Source organism: Tamandua tetradactyla, chromosome 11, assembly GCF_023851605.1.
Source record: "Tamandua tetradactyla isolate mTamTet1 chromosome 11, mTamTet1.pri, whole genome shotgun sequence".
In the NCBI taxonomy this organism is placed as follows: domain Eukaryota; kingdom Metazoa; phylum Chordata; class Mammalia; order Pilosa; family Myrmecophagidae; genus Tamandua; species Tamandua tetradactyla.
Genome location: NC_135337.1, coordinates 29,424,278 through 29,443,935, shown reverse-complemented (window position 1 = coordinate 29,443,935; position 19,658 = coordinate 29,424,278). Strand labels below are relative to the sequence as shown.

The 19,658-nt window shown below is 44.4% G+C and overlaps 1 protein-coding gene across 1 annotated transcript in view; it reads left to right on the top strand.

Annotated features, from left to right (window-relative positions):
- ABCA4 (ATP binding cassette subfamily A member 4) overlaps positions 1–18,620 on the top strand; it is a 157,356-nt gene extending 138,736 nt beyond the window's left edge. Inside the window, exons 39-48 of the mRNA XM_077119351.1 lie at positions 2,001–2,124; positions 2,445–2,574; positions 5,059–5,179; positions 5,635–5,697; positions 7,566–7,672; positions 9,641–9,782; positions 13,988–14,122; positions 15,155–15,429; positions 17,095–17,341; positions 18,249–18,620. Of these exons, the coding sequence (XP_076975466.1) occupies positions 2,001–2,124; positions 2,445–2,574; positions 5,059–5,179; positions 5,635–5,697; positions 7,566–7,672; positions 9,641–9,782; positions 13,988–14,122; positions 15,155–15,429; positions 17,095–17,341; positions 18,249–18,620 (1,716 nt within the window). The remainder of the gene's footprint in view (positions 1–2,000; positions 2,125–2,444; positions 2,575–5,058; positions 5,180–5,634; positions 5,698–7,565; positions 7,673–9,640; positions 9,783–13,987; positions 14,123–15,154; positions 15,430–17,094; positions 17,342–18,248) is intronic.
- The last annotated feature ends 1,038 nt before the right edge of the window (positions 18,621–19,658 follow it).

The window sequence follows — 19,658 nt, the reverse complement described above, 5'->3', positions numbered from 1 at the left end:
CTTATTAGGTCTTTACTGTTCCAAGGGTGGGCGCCAGCCACCACTTCTGCACTGCTGTACTGTTGCCCCCGTCCCCACTACTGCCTCTCGGCCCCTCTGGGGGAAGAGAAGGCAAATCTGAGGCTGGGGTCCCACAGCCAACCACCTCTTGGGAGCAGTTGTTTCCCAGATCTTGTTAGGCTTTCTGTAGCCACTGAGCAAGAAGTGACATCCCATCTGCCTCCATCACAGGCAAATCTTGTCAAAGTCAGACCCCAAAAAGGGATGGATGAGCGCACAGATCCAAGCAATGGCCAGAGTGTCTGGGGGACTGGAAATGCCACATCGTGAAGCTGTTTCTTTTTCACAGACTCACAGCTCATTAAGTCTTAAGAGCATGTTTTACTTCAGAATAATTGAACAGCAAGCCTAAAACAACTTAAAAATATTCTTCCTCCTGTGGCTACACTCATTTAGCCAACATTTACAGACCATACCCTCAACCCCTATAAAAGCCTACTGCTTTTGTGTAAATTATTAAGTAGGCAGAGCCAAAGAAATTCTCAGAACCCCACAGGGAACTACCCAGATCCTAATAGCTGCCAACCCTGCTCAGTCAAAAGATAATTCCTAAGTGTTCAGCATGGAATGGATGTGCCAGTATAAACAAGTGTAACCCATGAGCCCTGCCCTCAAGGAGCTCCAAGTCCAGTTGGGAAATGACCTGCATACCAAGATATAAACTGTGGTACAAGAGATCGCATAAGACAGTGTGTGTGACTGAACATCCAAGGAGCAAAATGATAAAATGCTACAGATCAGAACAGACCAAAAAAGTGGGCTGCAGGATCAGGAGAATCTTTGTGGAGCCTTGCCTAGAAAAAGTAGAATTTCATTATCCGATTGAATAAATATAGGCAAGCTCACTGTGAGCCAATCACAGTGAAGAATGTTTAGGAACGACCCAAAAATAATTAGGACACAGTTCCTGCCTTCCTGGATTAATAGAGAAAATAGGCAGGTAAGAAAAATGAATCATTGTGATGCGATAAGTACTGTAAGAGAGAAATGGATCTTTTAATTTGGAATTTCCATCCAAATGGAATTTGGGAAGGTTTATAAGAAAAGGGACTATTTGAGCTAGCTTTCCAAAGAAGAGTAGGAATCTGAAAGGGAACAGAAGGAAAAACGAGCATTCTTTCCTGCTAATAGCAGCAGGTAATAGCGGCAGAAGGGGAGCGTACCTCTGGCTCTCTTGAGGGACGCTCTCTGACCAACACTCCGAGCCTGGGGCACAGCAGGGTCTGGCCACCTGTGGACAAGTCCCCTCAGCCCAACACAGACCTCAGATTGAGTCTCCAGCTTTCTTTTCTGCTGGTGACAGCCCCCGATCATGGTAGCTGCCCCCTGTGAGGAGATGCTAAGAGCTCCCAGGAGTGAGGCACTTTGTGGCTCCCTCCAGTACTAACTGGGCTGAGATAGAGCTGAAGGGAGAGTCTGAGTCCCCCACGATGGCTCACAGCTGTACCAAAGGGAAGAGACCCCAGCCGTGCTCCCTGCAGCTGCTGCGTCTCCTGGGGACAAATGCCTTGGAGGGTCAAATCCAGTGCAGCTAACAGGTGAGCCTGCTAGAGTTCCCCAAGGAAGACTGTGGGAAGGCTGCTCCCTGCAGATTTCTGCTGTGGCCCACAGCCACCTGCAGTTTGAAGGAAAATAACTGGGAAGTTCTCACACTGTCCAGTTCTGGGCATGGTTGGTTTTGGAAAACGCAGCTTGGCCAGATGAAGGGAGCAGCCCCTGCCCTCCAGAAGCTTGCAGGAAGCCGGGGTCACCTCTCAGGAGTCCTTCAGGACGTCCACATCAACCCCGGCGTTCCCTCCTCTGGCCAGCCTGGCTGCACGGATGGCTTTGCCCGTGGGCCTTCCCTCTGTCCCGCCCCCCGAGGGCGACGGGACCCCACCCTGGTCAGGCAGGGGGCCTAGCGGGCCCGTCCCCTACAGGCCTGGTTCTCTGTGTTTCAGGCGCTGCTCAGGCTCAACGCCATGCTGAGGAAGCTGCTCACGGTCTTCCCGCACTTCTGCCTGGGCCGGGGCCTCATGGACCTGGCGCTGGGCCAGGCCGTGACAGACGTCTCTGCCCGCTTCGGTGGGTGGCGGGCGTCGCCGTGGGGGGCGGGCCCGGGATTGCTGTCCGAGCTGCGGCCCCGGGCTGGGCGCGGGAGCCCCGTGTTGGGCCGGGATCGTCCTGTCTCTTCGAAGGGCTCTGAGGGCCTCTGTGTCCGTGGCTGAGGAGCCCAGGAGGGTGAGGGCCACTTTCCCTCTGACTAGAGGAGTCCAAGATGACGCTGTCAGGGTGAGGCCTGGTCTGGCCGGGCCGCGCGTCGCCCCAGCTCTCACACGGCGCGGGGCAGCAGCGGAAGCGGAAGCGGAAGCGGAAGCGGACTCACTTCCTGTCCCCCCTCCCAGGCGAGGCGCGCTCTCCACAGCCCCTCCAGTGGGACCTGGTGGGGAAGAACCTGGTCGCCCTGGCGGCAGAAGGGGTGGCGTACTTCCTCCTCACCCTCCTCATCCAGCACCGCTTCTTCCTCGAGGGACGGTAAGGCTGCCCGTGTCCCTGGCCCGAGGTGCCTACGCCTGCCCGCTGCCTGCAGGGCCACTGCACCCTCCCGTGTCTCTTTCCCCCTGAGCCCCCCTCAGGAGGACTTTTTTTTTTTGCATACTGTATGTGGGGGTCACATTTCATTCTTTTTCTATGTGAGTACCCTGTTATTGCAGCACCATTTGTTGAATTGTTTTTTTAGGGGGGCAGGAAAGTGCATGGGCTGGGAATCGAACCCAGGTCTCCCACATGGCAGGTGAGAATTCTTCCGCTGAACTACCCTCGCACCCCTAAAATATTTTAAATGCATTATTATTTTGATCACTAATATTTCATCCTTCTTGTGCAATTAACAGTCATTTTAATTTGGATGATAACATTGCAAATACCAATAGTTAAGGGATACCCAAAGTGCTAGGAAATAAATTGATGTATTCAATAGAAAGTAGACAAAACTGGCCCCTATACTAATTAGAGACTGGGGAACGGGTTGTCAGGGCAGGGAAAGAGGCGTCATTTGGTTGCGGCGTGTGAGGCCAGCGTGCCAAGGGCCTGACCCCTCCATTTCTGGTAGCTGTCGGCCATTCTTCCCCCAGGCCCTGCCGGCCCCAGCTTTCCTCTGAGTCTGACTTTATGTACATAACGGTTCTGAGGACTTGTTTTTAGTTTTTGTTTTTTGCCATGATGAATCACCTTATTTTTTTTTTTTTTTTTTTTTTTAAGGAAAGACAGAGAGAAGGAAGGAAGGATAGAAGGAAGGAAGGAAGGAAGAAAGGGAAACATTTTTAAACATTTTCTTGTTTTATTGTATTCTGTTTCTCCGTTTTTTGTTACATGGGCTGGGGCCGGGAATCGAACCGAGGTCCGCCGGCATAGCAGGCAAGCACTTTGCCCGCTGAGCCACCGCGGCCCGCCCAATTTTTTTATACAGTTTTTTTGAGATATATTCATACACCATGCAGACCATCTGAAGTATACAATCACTGACTCACAGTATCATCACATAGTTGTGCATACATCCCCATGATCAATTTTAGAACATTTTCACTACCCCAGAAAGGAAATAAAAATAGAAAATAAGACCAAAATCCTCCCATACCCCTTATCCCCACTCCCCACCATAGTTTTGGTGTGATACATTTGTTAACTGTTAATGAAAGAATATTAAAATATTACTGTTAACCATAGTCCATAGTTTGCAATAGGTACATTCTTCCCCATGTATCCATCTGTTATTATATTTTTTACATTTGTTCCCCCTATTATTTATTTTTAATCCATATGTTTTACTCATCTGTCCATACCATAGATAAAAGGAGCATCAGACACAAGGTTTTCACAATCACTCAGTCACATTGTGAAAGGTTTATCATTATACAATCATCTTCAAAAAGCATAGCTCCTGGAACAGAGCTTTACATTTTTGGCACTTCCTCTAGCATCTATAATACACCTTAAACTAAAAAGAGAATAGCTATATAATGCATAAGAATAACTCCAGGATAACCTCTCGACTCTGAAATCTCAGCCACTGACACTTTATTTTGGCTCATTTCTCTCATCCTCATTTCGGTGGAGGAGGTTTTTCTCTGAGGATGTGTTTTTAGGTTTTGATCCATGGGGAATTCATTTACTGGAAATGAGTCCACCTTCTTCCTTGCACAGTGTTGTGCTGATGATTAAATAAGCTAATGGGTGTCAACACACTTTGAATAAAATGACATGATCTGGAAGTGGTTCTGGTTATGGGAGACAGTGTGAGAAATTGTTGTCCTTGGGGTCCCTCAGCCTTTGCAGGCCCCCTCTAGAGTTTCAGCCACATCTTTAAGAGGGCTGGGGCTGGGGGTTGGGGGGTAGGAGTGTTACTAAAAACAGACTCATTTTTCAAGCTGATATGAACACAGTCGAGTGAGTCCTGCTCTGTGTTAGCTCTGAAGGGGACCTGAGAAGCAAGGAGCAGTCTCTGGAGTCAAGAAGTCCATGGCTGGGGAACGGGATAATGGGGCAGGGGGAGGGTGTCAAGCCAGGCTCATACAGAATGGTAACCAGGCAACGAGAGGGGATAGGAAGATGACAGCACTATTTCTAAGGGACACGAAGAACTAGGAAGCTTGTTTGATAGTAACTCAGGATTACTATCCTGGATTAACTAATTTCATCTTTTCCACCATCCTATGAGATAGATACTATTATTGCCCCTCCCCCATTTTCTGGTTGAAGAAACCAAGGGTTAGAGAGGTTCAGGGACATGCCGAGGCCCCCATGGGGAGGCTGGGTTTGGAACCCAGGGCTGACCCTGGAGGTGAACCTTGATTTCTCTGCCTAATGCACCTCCTGGTGGCAGCCCTTTTTAGACTGCAAGCTTAGAGGACAGAAGCCCACGCTGGGGCAGAGGTGGGAGGACAGTAAGAAAGGTAAGAAAAGGACAGTCCCAAGGACGCTGTCCACCCATCCCAATCCTGTCTCATGTCCTTCCCCTAGAGTTGCCCAACCCACCATGGAACCCGTTATCGATGAAGACGATGATGTGGCTGAAGAAAGACAAAGAATCCTTAGTGGGGGAAATAAAACTGATATCTTAAGACTAAATGCACTGACCAAGGTAAGGGAGTTAGTTTGGAGGTAGATGCCTGTGGGACCCACAGGCACAACTTTGTAATCTGCCTTCTGCAGAACAAGCAAGCAGTTAGTTTTCCTTATTTTAGGTGGGGTCTTCATCTCTGTTTTGAACTTGTCTTCTGAGATCATCTGATTCCCGTGCATTTTTCCTGCGGTTTATCCTGCATCCTGGCACAGGGCCTCACTGGGAGCCCCTCCCAGATCTTTCTCTGCTCATCTCTGCCCCGTGTGGGTTAGCTCCCAGCCTCAGCTCCTGGGTGATGGGACCCTCCATGGTTCTTTCTCGGTGCCTACGGCACTGCTCTGGATGCCTGGGTCAATATTTAACCTCCTCGTGCTACACGTTTTTACCTAAACCATCCTTTGACTTTGCTCCGTCTTCCCCTCCCTGCTCTTATCCTGTCTCAGTTCTAAATTTGGTTTCCCTGCATCTTGCAGATTTATTCGGGCTCCTCCAGCCCAGCAGTGGACAGGCTGTGTGTCGGGGTCCGCCCTGGAGAGGTGGGTACTCTGCAGACCACACGTGAAAGCGCTTCTGATTATCAATTCTGGTACGCGTCTCTTCTTCCCTGTAAAGCACCACTGTCCAGTGGAAATACAACACAACCCTCATACGTAATTTTAAATTTTCTAGTAGCCACGTGAAAAGAGGTGAAATTCATTTAATTGAATTAATATATTTTATTTTATCCAATATTTCCAGCATATTATCATTGCAAACTGTGATCAATATAAAACATTACTAATGAGGTATTTTTTATATTCTTTTTTTCATTCTCAGTCTTCAAAATCAAGTGTATATTTTACACTTAACAGTGCATTTTAGTTCAGCCTACATGCTTTCAAGTGGCAGTGGCCATGTGTGGCTAATGGTCCATGTGCCTCTCTCTCCAACCACACACTTGCCCTAGGACCTGACATCCCAGACCTTCTTGGTACCTGTTAAGATGTCCAGACATGCTGATGTGGACTTTTTATCTTCTTCTGCAGCCTTCCATAGCTTTGCAAAATAGTCACATTTATTATTTCACTTAACCCTCAAAACAGCCTTCTTGTATGGGTCTTATTACCAACTATAAACAAGGAGACTGAGGCCTGGGGAGGAAAATGTGGCTGCTCAAGATCATACAGCAGGCAACACAAATCCAAATCATCTGACACCTAGTTCAGGCCTTACACCACTAGAGCGAGTTGTGATCCTAGACAGTCATCTGCATAGCAAAAATTTTATTAAAAAAAGAAGATCTTGAGTAAAGAGCATTGGGAATTATATTTTGATTTGGGAAATAAGGCCTTAAGCTTTTCACACTCATAAGAAGGAGGGGTAGGAAGCAAAATCATGGGGAGTCAGCTTACGGATGTCCTAAGTAACAGTCTTTGAGAGTATCCCTTGCAATAGCTGTTTTGCTATATGGCTAGATACTTTTCATATGTTATCCTACATCCAGTTTATCAAAAGAAAAAAGGAAGACTGAATTTTGCTACAGCTAACCCTGCTGGAGGAACTGCAAACACTTATGTCTTTGATCCAAACGTTGAGCCCTCTTTCATTCTCCAAGTAGAACTGTATGTAGAGATTGTGTTACCTCCTCCTCAATTTCTAACTACGGTTAAATCTACCCCCTGCTCACCACCCTACAGCTTCTTCTTTGGTACAGCCCCTATTTCCATGTCTCTAAGACAATTACCATAGTCTCCCAACTGTTCTTGAAGCTTCCAGCTTTGATCCCTTCCAATCCATGTTATACACTATAGCTGAGGCCTTTCTAAAATCCAGTCAATCACCACTTAAACCCATCAGCACTCCATGTTGCCTCAGAGTGAAGTTACTGCCCCTTACCTTGGCCTGCAAGTCCCCCACGGTCTGTTTTTCCCCAGTCCCTCAGCCTCATCTCTCTGTCTCCAGCTCACTTTCCATATTCCCATCAAACCAGCCTGCATGCAGTTCTGACTCATTATAGCTTCTATCATCCTTGCTTATGTTTCCCCTTTGCCTAGAACGCCCTTTTCCAAGTAAATCACCTGTAAAATATGTCATCTTTTAACACTCAAAAGAAAATCACGTCCTCTTTGAAGCTTTTCCTGGCCCTCCATGTAGAGCCAACCCTAGTGAACTCTGTTCATAATCAGAGTTCCTATGGTGGGTAAAGCTCTCATCTGTTTCACATCTTTCTCTCCCTGATAGACTGTAAGCTGTTTGGGGGCAGAACCATGGTTTATTTGCTTTCGTGTGGTATCATCCCTGGCATATTGCAAGGCTGAATAAATGAATGCATTAGTGGAAGGAAGGAACAGAAGGAGGAAGGAAAAGGAAAAAGGAGTAAACTCCACATTGTTAAGGTGGGGCCAATTCTGGCTTTCTGTCTTAGTGCTTTGGCCTCCTGGGAGTGAATGGTGCTGGCAAAACAACCACATTCAAGATGCTTACTGGGGACACCACAGTGACCTCAGGTGATGCCACCGTGGCAGGCAAGAGGTGAGTGTCCTACTCTGCTTCTCACAAGGCCTGGGCCATTGCCCTGCTCCAGGGGCACAGGGAGGGTGATCACCAGATCCCGTATCTGAAGGGAACTCTGAGGTCCTGAGAGATCTGTGTAGAGAAATGTACCTTCTGGAGAGCATGATCCAAAAAATTCCAAGACATAGACTTTTTGGAAAAAATGAACTGAAGTACAATTATTAAGCGTATTCTCCTTTCTCAGAAAGTTTGGGGGAGCACTAAGTCACTAGTTCTTAATCTTTTAAAAGTCATGGACTCCTTTGAGTGTCTGATGAACATTTGCATCCTCTTCCAGAAAAAACACTGTTGCTCCCCATTATCCACTTCCACCCAAACTTGCAAACAGTTTCAAGGAATTTATGGAGCTTGAAGCACATTCATGATCCCGCAACAATCCTGAGTCCCAGGTTAAAAACCCCTGTGATGAGGCATCTTTCCTTTGGCTCAGACTTCTAGATGGAAATGGGCTGCAGGGCACTTGTAAGCCCTTATCTGCATGGCTTCTTCTGTGCTGGTGCTTGGCATTGCCAAGCCAAGGACTATAAAAGGAAAACAGGCATGTGCTCTTGGATTTGGGGGGGGGGGGGGGCGGCGGTGACTACTGACTGTACTGTGTAATAAGTCATGTTTGACCAACTAGTCCTTTAAGGGACAGGACAAAGCCTTGCTTGTTTGCCTCTTTCTTTGCTGCTCCTTAAACAGTAATGTTTGTACACATTAGATATGCCCAGAAGCCCCTGCCCTGGTTTTGAAGTGGGTCAAGCACTTCTGACATGGCATCTTCTTGACTGGGCCTCCTTGCCTCACCTTGCCTCACAAGGGCCACTGTTTGCATGGCATAATGCCCCATGGGGCAGAGGGAGTCCTAAGCGTTTTTCACTGGCCCAGACAGTATGGAATTGCTTCCCTGGCCAAAGAGTTTGGCAGAGGTAGAAGCAGGCCATGGCTGGGTCTGTTTCACCTGCAGATCCAGCATAGCCTGCAGCCCAGCAGGTGACTTCATGATGATAGCAGAATGAGTCATGGTGGGACAGGAATGAGATGCAACAGGAGTTTACCATGAGACATCAAGCCATAATCCAAATGAGACACAAGTCTGATGTCCAGAAGATAAAACTGAGCTGGACTAGAAGCTAGGAAAAACTATAAGGTTTAAGTCACAAGATTGGGAGTGTCTGGTGGGGTAACTCTTCTGAATTTGGCAAAGAAGCCTCCTTGCTTCTCTGGGTGGGGTGCCCAGTCATATGTGAGGTAGCTTTTGTCACAGTGGGGACTACATGACCTCTCTTTTCCCCAACCTATTACATGCAGTCTTTAGTCATAGGCCCTAAGGGGGGGGGGGGGGATGTTAGACCACATAGTCTGTGGGCAGTTTTTTCCCTCCTAAAGCAATATATTTTCTAGTGGTGAAGAGTGTGTTAAAGGGACTTGAAAGTACCCAACCCACTCCCTCCCTGCTCCCCACCTGACTCCTGCTCCGTGTGATCTGATTAATTCCCCTTTTGTTTACTGTATCTGCCAACAAAGAAGAACGGAAAAGTTTACTTTTGTTGGGAGAGACATATCTTCTCTAGCTACTCCTTAAATGTCTGAAAAGGAGAAAAACCAGGATTATTTTCATAAACGTGATTCCCCCTTTGTTTTTAAACTTGCATGTGAGGTGAGCCAATAAAAAAACAAAGATGACTTGGGTAACAGGTATTCAATTTATCCTAGTCTTGAAAACTGGGAAGGATCTGACTGGATGCAAAACTCAGGACTCCTGAAGCTCACCAGTTTCTAACCAAAGGGCCCCTGCTTAAATTCCCAAAAGTTGTGACATTTCTCAAGCAAAGCAGGAGAAAAGACAGCTCCCTTAGTCTGTTGGCAGAAGTTTCTCCTGCCCTAGCTCTTTAGTAACCCCTCTGGGAAGGAGACTCATTAATTGTTTTTCTCTTCTTGCAGTATTTTAACCAGTATTTCTGATGCCCATCAAAACATGGGCTATTGTCCTCAGTTTGATGCAATCGATGACCTGCTCACAGGGCGAGAACATCTTTACCTTTATGCCCGGCTTCGAGGTGTACCAGCAGAGGAAATTGAGAGGGTAAAGACTGGTTTGCTGTGGCCCCTTTGGAGTTTGGTAAACCATAAGCCTGTTTCATAAAAGAAAATTCATCTAGAATCAGTATCCATTCATTTATTCAACAAATGTTTACTGACTGTGTACTGTGTGCCCAGTACTATTCTAGGAGCTAAGGATATCGCAGTGAAAAAATAGACCAAAAAAAAAAAAAAAATCCCACTCTCATCTAAAAACTATATGCATTTACCTTTAGACCAAGCAATCCCAAGCAATACCCCTTCCAACATTACAAAATGCAGAGGTTATTCACTGCATTTGTAATTGCAAAATATTGGAAACTATCTAAATATTCAAGTACGGTATATTGGTTGAATAATTTATGGTACATAAAAACAATGCAGTGTTATGCAGCTGTAAAAAAGAATGTGGACGATCTCTATGAACTGATACAGAGCTATTTCCAAGAGATATTGTTAAGGGAAACAAGCAAAGTTGAAACAAATGTATGTGGAATGCTTATTTTTATGTAAGAAAGAAGGAAAAATAAGAATATACATACTTGTATCTGCTTATCTTTACAAATAGAAAAACAGGAGAAATAAACCAGAAAAAAATGAATTTGGTGATGTATAAGAGAGAAATGAGGCAAAAGGGAGATGGGAGAAGATAACACTTCTCTGCAGTTAGTTTTTTCATATAGTTCAGACTTTTGGAAGCATGTTAATGTTCTACATATTAAAAAAATTAAATTATTAAGTATGGGAAGGGGGTGAAAACAAGAACAAACACAAAACCTAACCACTTCAAGCAAAGTGAAACAAAATAACCCAGTCAAATGAATACCACAATCACACTGAAAGAGAAAAGAAAGAACTAATACAAATAAGGGATGGATACAGTATTTGACTATATACCTTCAGACTGGTGGAGGGAACTATAGACAAATTCTGAGATCTTTTTAGTATACTTGTTTTTTACAGTGTTATCAGCAAAGCAATCCTAAAACCATTTTACATGTGTTATAAAATTGAGCAAATGGGTAAATCGTCGATGTTGGAAGCCAGAATTTTCACACCAGGAGAAGGAATAAGCAATTTTGGAAGGGGTGGGGGGGAGGCAAGAAAGAACCTCTTAGAGATGGGTTAGAATGGGAGAAACCACTGTGAACTCATGGTTTCTAAAATATTTCTATACATTTGTGTTTGTGCATGATGTAGATATGCTCATATATATTACACATAAGATGTATATGTATATGCACATGTGTATGTTTGCGTATGCATACATTTATATGCATGTATATATTTCTTATCTTGGTCCTCTGAAAGGGCACAAGAAGCAAAAATATCCCAGTAGCAATGAGCACACTCAGTACCCACATTTTGGACTCTAATATTATTCCCTACGTAAAGAAACCATGGCTCCTCAGATAAATGACTGATTGTAGCACTGGGCCAACACAGATATAAAATGAGCTGAAACATCTTATTATGCCAGAAATTTTAGGCATAATTTTCATATATTTATATATGACATGTCACAAGAACATAGAAACCAGTCTGAGGAAGCTCCCAATGGCCAACTATGGGACAGTTTGCACATCAACATAATTAAACACCATGTTGAATTATGAATCGTTGGGAAAAAATAGGAATTCATAAGTCCATTCATTTCATAAATAGATAAATAAACAGAAGAGAAGGAAGGTTCCTTGATATAGTTAAATGCTGAGAGTCAACTTATAGTGTGTGAAAGAAGTTTTAGAGTTGATAAATCAGCATTTTGCAGCCATCATAGTAAAAAGGGATAAATCAAGTAGCATGAATGCGTGCTAAATTGAAGGGATATTTTTTATGAGCAGCAGGATATCTGTATGGTTTAAAAGTGTCTCCCCACAAATGTCTTGTTAGTTGCGAGGGGAAAACATAATAAAAATACAATCAAGAAATTAGATGACACTTTGACTGGGTTGTGAAAATTAACATCACCAGTGAGGAGCAGAGGGATATCTCATGCCTCCAGATGTGATATCTGGAGAAGGATACAATTTCACCCACGTAGTATTCTGATTGGCAATGTGTGACCTGACTCTTATCATGAGGAGACAACTCCAAATGAGGAACATTCTATTAAAGCTGACACCATATTGTTCAAAAATATCAAGGCATAAAAGACAAAGAAAGGTTATAGAAATGTTCCTGATTACAGAAGACTAAATGGACATAATGACTGAATAATACCTGACACTAGATTGCATTCTATAGTGGAGATAAAAAAGTTATGAAGAAAATTATTGGGCCAATTGACAAAACCAAACTATTAATGGTGGATTAAAGTCTCATAATAATGTTAGTTTTACTGATGTCAGTAACTATATTATGATTATTTAAGAGATTATCTCTTTTCCTAGGAAATACACACTGAAGTATTTAGGAGTGAAAGGCCATGATGCATAACTTATCCTCAAATGGATCAGAAAGAAAACTCTGTGTGTGTGTGTGTGTGTGTGTGAAAGAGAGAAAAAGAAGGGGTGTATGGGAATGTTATTTGTGCTGTTCTTACTGTTCTTAACATTTCTGTAGGTTTGAAACAATTTCCAAATAAAACATTTTTTAAAATTAATAAAATCCATACTTTTGTGGAGTTACATTCTAGTGGGAAAGACAGACAATAAATGGATAAATAGTAAAATATATAGTTTATTAGAGAGTGAAAAGTCCTTAGGAGAAAAATAAAGCAGGGAAGAATTGTTGGGGTGGAGTTTGCACTTTTAGGTAAAGTGGCCCAGGAACAGCCTCACAGAAGAGGCGATTTTTTTTTTTTTTTTACTTTGTAGTCATTTAATATTCATTAACAGATTATTTTTAAGAATACGTGGGTCTTATGGAAACATGATTAATCACACACACACCCCAAAATTTGTTTGTCGTACAGCTCAATTTTCGAATACCTAATTTGCTTTAAATCAGTGCTTCTATAACTTTAAGGCACTTATAAATTACCTGGGGATCTTGATAAAATGCACATTCTGATTCGGCAGTTCTAAAATGGGGTCTGAGATTCTAAATTTCTAGTAAGTTCCCGGGTAATGCAGATGTTGCTCTTATGGATCCACATTTTGAGTAGCAAAGCTTTAAATGAATCTCCTCTAGCAGTGTACCACCTATTTTGAATCTTACTGCTTCCAAACCTGCTGTAGACTGTAGTAAAGTATACACTAAGCTAGTGAAGAAGTTAATAAGTCAAATAAGAAGCCAGTAAAATCCTGAGTGACAGCCTCAGACTTTTCATAGCACAAGGTTTAGAAAGCTATTTGGGATTTCCAGAAGAGGCGATTTTTGAGTGAAGACCTAAAGGAGGTGAGAAAGTGAGCCATATGGACATTAGGGGAAGAACATTCCATGTAAAGGGTACAATAGGTAACAAAGCCTGGTGGGCTTGTCTCCATTGAATTTATTCACACACAAACACACAAACACACACACCTGCTATTCTCTATCATAGTTGCCTGTTGAGTTCCTTCAAAGCACTGTCATAATCTAATTATTCTGTTTATTTTGATTTTCTATCACTGCACCCTCCCCAAGTGTCAGTAGAGAGGCAATGGCTATATTCACCATTCTAAACAGTGCGTGGCTCATAGAAGGTACTCAGGGAGTATTTGTTAGATGCTGAAATGAACGCTGGACCTCCCACATTGAGTGGTGCTTACTGATTGCAATAGCAGCCTTTCTTTCCTCACCCCAGGTTCCAGTAAATTGGCTTTGATTCTGCTGTTTAAGAAAATATAGGAAAAGCAGTGGCCATCTTGACTTCTTTTCCCTTCATGAGTCCAAAACAAGACCTCAGGTTTGGTCATGTTGAGGTGTGGAATTAACAGGTGTGGGACCCACCATCTTCTCAACCGGTCCTTGGACTCTACTTCCATCCCTAGTCATAGTTTGAGGCAATGGTGAGAAGAGCTGTTTCGCTCTTTACAAGGCTGAAGGACAGATGCCAAAGGGCTGTACCAACGGGTACTGAACTGGCTGAGCCCTACTGGGCTTGAAGGCAGAGTGGAAAGGAGCCTGAGGTAGAGGATGTAAGCCAGTAGATGGCCTGTTTCAGCCCACCTGAGTCTTGTCATCCTGGTGGTGTGAGATGAGAAGCTGAGGCTTTGACTTGGTGGAGGCTTGGGTCATTTGCTTGTTTATCTTCCCCAAACAGGATTTCTTTTTCTCCCCCAGGTCACAAATTGGAGTATCCAGAGCCTAGGCCTCTCACTTTATGCGGACTGCTTGGCTGGCACCTACAGTGGGGGCAATAAGCGAAAACTCTCCACAGCCATTGCGCTGATTGGCAGCCCACTGCTGGTGCTGCTGGTGAGGGGTCCCAAGACCTCCGGGCACCGGAGACCCCACGAGTTTAAACCAAGAGCTGTATCTGTGTGGTTGGGAAAATAACTTCTGCACCAGCACATGTAGAAAATGTAGTAGTTTGTTTCTAGTCTTGACTGTTTTCTATTGCTCATTTTTTAGTAAATCAGCCAGTTTTGGGATCATAGCTTGTCTCTGTTTCCTAGGGCTGCCATGACAAAGTACCACAAACTAGTACCTTTTAAAAAAAGCAGAAATTCATTGACTCCATAGTTCTGGAAGTCAGAAGTCCAACATGAAGGTGTCAGCAGGGTCATGTTTCAATCAAAGTCCCTAAGACTTTGTTCCCTGCCCTTTCTAGCTCCTGGTAGTTTGCCAGCAATCCACGGTGTTCTCTGCCGAGTTGTCACATGGCAGTCTCCTCCATCTCTGTCTGCGTCCAATTTTCTCTTCTTACAAGGACACCAGTCATATTGGATTAGGGTCTACATTCATCCAGTTTGGCCTCATCTTAACAACATATTCAAAGATCCTGTTTCCAGATAGTATCACATCCACAGGACTGAGGGTTAGGACTCAAACATAGCTTTGGCGGGGTTACGATTCAATTCATAACACAGTTCTTGGATGAAACTGAAGCCACACATATTGCCACTGTGACAGTCTGGGTCACAGGACTGGAAGGGAAGCCCAAATTCACCTGGACCACCTCCCTGTCTCCTTACAGATATAATTACTTTCTTCTTTTAAGGATAATTTACATTGCCTTTGTCAACTTAAACCCACTCACGGGCTGAAACATGTCTAGAAGTGTGCATTGTGTCTCCTTACTCTTCTTATCCAGCCTCCCGCCTTCCCTCCCCTGCACCTGGGAACCCCGTGTCTCATCCCACTGGGGAGTGGCTATGTGTATTGTCTGTCAGTTCATTTTCCTGAAAGACCAGAGCTTCTCAGAGGGAGTCAGCCAAGGGGCAATGCAGTAACTAGGAGAGGCCAGTCCAACCCCACAGCCCCTCTGCCCTCTCTCCCACCCCACAGGATGAGCCCACCACAGGGATGGACCCCCAGGCACGCCGCATGCTGTGGAACACCATCATGAGCATCATCAAGGAAGGGAGAGCTGTGGTCCTCACATCCCACAGGCAAGAGCTTCCCAGGGGCTCAGGCAGAGTGGGTAGGGGTCCTCCCCCACTCCCTCACCCCCTCTCTCTTGCCTGTAGCATGGAAGAATGCGAGGCCTTGTGTACCCGGCTGGCCATCATGGTGAAGGGTGCCTTCCAGTGTCTGGGCACCATTCAGCACCTCAAGTACAGGTAAGGAGATGGCAGGGGCACACCTGTATTACCTCTTGTGGGGCTTGGCCAGGCGCTGTGCTCTCTGCTGACTCCTGGGAGGGCCCTGCTGCCTTCCTATCCCATGGGCAGAGGCAGGTGGTAGCTGGGGAATCCCTCTGCAGCAGCAGTTGGAGAAAGCCCTTATTCTGGTAAGAAAGGCTTCTAAACTGGGCTAATTGTCTATGGTCAAAGCCTTGCAGCACCTCATGTGGGGGTGGGGGAGGTTCCAACCAGGATGGATGCAGAGCGGGCTGTGATGACAGAGGGTCATGTCCCTGCCACTGCTCCATTATCCCACCCCTTAGCCTAACAGTCCATTAAATAGGACTGGATAACCTATTTAATAAGAGCCCACAATCTAAGTAAGAATAATTAGGAGGCCAAATGGCTTGAGAATCAATTCTCCTTTCTAGATTGTTGTATGCTTGTGGGTTTAATGACCGTGTACTCTACTGATGAACTAGCCATGCCGGTGATCCTGAGTTAGTCCTGTACTCATACATTGTAAACTGTGGTGAACAGTTAATTTATTGCCAAAGCTGGAAACCAGTTAAGATTATCATAATAGTGCCATGCTCTTTTAAACTCTGATGTGCTTTATAAACTAGGAAAGGTTGGATTTATAGTTATCACTCATCTATTTAACAAATAGCCTTGGGAGGCCAGAATAGGAAAGTTACCATGCTGGCTGCTGAGAGAACAGCACATAACCTTATCTCCACCGAGGATTTAATCTTGATGGGCCAGTGGACGTGCATTGCTTGGTAAACATCCTCATATTCATCAAGGCAGATAAATGTTTGAGAGAAAGGTATAGTAGACTAGCTGCATTTGGTAAAAGGATATTTCACCCCTGATTTCTTGAGCAACTGCAGCTTGAAAACTGCATAGATGTCTGCAAGGACCTGTGAGGTGATCAGGCCTGTCTCAGCAGCTTCCTGCGGCCAGCTGCTAGGGAAGTGGATGTGCCCCCTCTTTTCCCTCCAACTCCTCAATATCCCTGTGGTAGAGCAGGTGAGAGGAGTGTTTCTGTGTGGAGGGACAGTCACTTTTCCAGAGCTAAACGGTGAAAAGTATCTCACTCTAAAGGAGGGGGACAACACTAGATCATGGAGAGCACTGAAATAAACTAGAACTGACATAGTATACCCAGATACAAGCTTGAGCTGGGGCCAGCTGGCTATGCACACCCTCTCTGCCAGACTGTTCTTCATGCTGACCAGCTGTGAGTGGATGAGAGAAAAAACAGTAGTCCTGATTCTAGCTTCTGGAAGCTTCCTCTTGCAAGTGCTGCCCTCCCAAATCTTTGCTTCCACCTGCAATCAGTGCATGAAGTCCCAGTCAGCCATTGCCACCACTGAGTGTGCACTGACCCCACAAGTCTTTACCAGTGAGCCTGTGATCACCCCATGGGGCTAATGTCACCTTTGACTTCAGCAGGTTTGTCTGCAACTTCATCTCAAAGATATTTAGACTCCTAAAAACTGGTATCAAACCATATCTTGAGGAATTATCATGCATTTTTTTTCTCTTAGCTTTAAACATACACAAACTTTAATCCCTTGCATTTCTATTCCTTCTTTGGGGATTGCCTCAGACCCAACCACTAACAGAGGCCTGTGCTACACTGTGTGCAACCCCTAGGTTTGGAGATGGCTATATCGTCACCATGAAAATCAAATCCCCGAAGGACCTGCTTCCCGACCTGAATCCCGTGGAACAGTTCTTCCAGGGGAACTTCCCAGGCAGTGTGCAGAGGGAAAGGCACTACAACATGCTCCAGTTCCAGGTCTCCTCCTCCTCCCTGGCCAGGATTTTCCAGCTGCTCATTTCCCACAAGGACAGCCTGCTCATCGAGGAGTACTCAGTCACACAAACCACGCTGGACCAGGCAAGTCTGCCCAGGACAGGCCAAAGGCAGACCAGGGCCAAGGAGAAATAGGCCAGAATGCTCAAAGTGGGCTGGAACTGACACAAGAGGGATAATTTTTAACACCCGTCCTTCTGTCCATTAGGGTAAAAGCTGGTATGTCAGAGATTGTTTTTTAACAATATTTTAATCATCAGCAAACTTCATTGATTTTTATCCATAATCCTTCTCCACTACGTGCTGTGATGTTTGATGTCATCTTTGATGGTTTGTGGAGGTGGCCTTTTTTTTTTTTACCTAATTCAAATTAATGCATGTGTCAGATTTACATATAATAAAATACACCCCTTCTAAGTGTACAGTGCATTGAATTTTGATGAACATGTGCTCACATTTGTTTTGGTTTTAATACACATTTCTAAAGACAGTCCAGTCAAGCAGGTGGAAACAGGCAGATCTCCACTTCCCCCCTTGAGGGTCTTGTTCATCAGCATCTTTTTGTCAGCCTTAAACAGGCGAGTAATGGCCACCCTGTCTATTTTACATGAAGAACAGAAAACAGGACAACTACCTTTTACTTTTTTTTTTTATTAATTAAAGAAAAAAAGAAATTAACACAACGTTTAGAAATCATTCCTACCTTTTACTTTTTAAAGGTTTTTTTTTTTTTTTTTAAGAGAATTAGAAGGATCCTGCTGGGATGAGAGCCTTGCCTAGCCTTGGCCACTCCAAGCTCTGGTGTCTGAAGTCCTTTGACTCCTTTGTAGGGAACTTCCCTGGCCCAATTTAGGATTTTGAGAAACAATTCTCTTGTGGGCAGGCCACAAGCCACTCCAACTGGGTTGTAGCTAACTGTGGAAGGAGGGTGGGTGGAGGGAGCAGTTTTTCAGGAAAACCCTACCGACCTGTGCTTTGTTCTTATCTCCAGGTATTTGTGAACTTTGCTAAACAGCAGACTGAAACTCATGACATTTCTTTGCACCCTCGAGCTGCTGGAGCCAGCCGACAAACCAAGGTACTCTTCTCCTCTTTCACAGTCCGTTCATTGAGGCAGATGCTCAGCTCAGGGGACCCAGCAGGTCTACTGCACCCAAGAGGCCCCAGGGCCCAGATATGCATCCTGCAGAGAGCACCCATCACTACCATCTCTCCACCCCATCATGACATCACCATGTCCCTGCCATACCACATCCCACCAGGCCTCACTGGCTGTGTGCTGAAGGACTTCTCCATTGGTAGCTGTGTAGGTTCCTTTTGTAATCAGGAAACTATAAGGACTGTATGGGAGAACAGTTTTTGAAAAGAACTTACCCACATGTTTTTGCTTACAGTGAGAACACTTGGATTTTGAAGAAGCAAGAAAGGTAGGAAAGAATATTAAAACATTTTGGTATTGGGAAACTTGATATCTCTGGTCATGTTTACCTTTTTTTTTAATAAACAGTTTAATTGGAACTAAATACATGACACTACTGAAAAATAGAATGTAAAACATCATAAAATGTTTGGCTACCTTATTATTTGCATAGATTGTTTACAAGTGTGAATAATTTGAAGATTCATAACATTTGAGTTAATAGTGTGGTTGTTAAAATTCAAATTTCATTGTGGTAACATATATAACGTAAAATTTGCCATTGTAACCATTTTAAGTGTACATTCAGTGGCATTAATTAATTTTATAATGCTGTGCTACCATCACCACCTTCCATTACTAAAACTTTTTCATCACCCAAAAGAGCATATGTTTGTGTATTAAGGGAAGGAAATTCACTGGTCCGTGGGCTCACAGTTCCAATGGTGGACACGTTTGGTTAGACCAAGAATTAGTGTCTGTTCCAGGGAGGGATCTCCCTAGTCTACTTTAAAATAGCAAGATGATGGAGGAGGAAGCAGTTAAAAAGCCATGAATTCTGCATTGTACTGGGATATCTCGGAGTAGGTACTTCCACGTTCCTGCCCTGGCAAAGTAACCCAGAGAGAGAAAGAGAGAGAGAGAGAGAGAGAGAGAGAGAGAGAGAACATCCAAAACCCTTTTTTTCCCATAAAGTTCTCATTCCTCCCAACAAGTTTCTTGATAGCAAAAAAACCCAGATACGTCTAACAACAGAAACACTTCCTTCCAAGTCAGTGCTAGAGATGAGGTTTCCTCCTTCCTCTTGCCATGTAACCATTTTAAGTGTACATTCAGTGGCTAGAGATGAGGTTTTCCTCCTTCCTCTTGCCATTGTAACCATTTTAAGTGTACATTCAGTGGCATTAATTAATTTTATAATGCTGTGCTACCATCACCACCTTCCATTACTAAAACTTTTTCATCACCCAAAAGAGACATGAC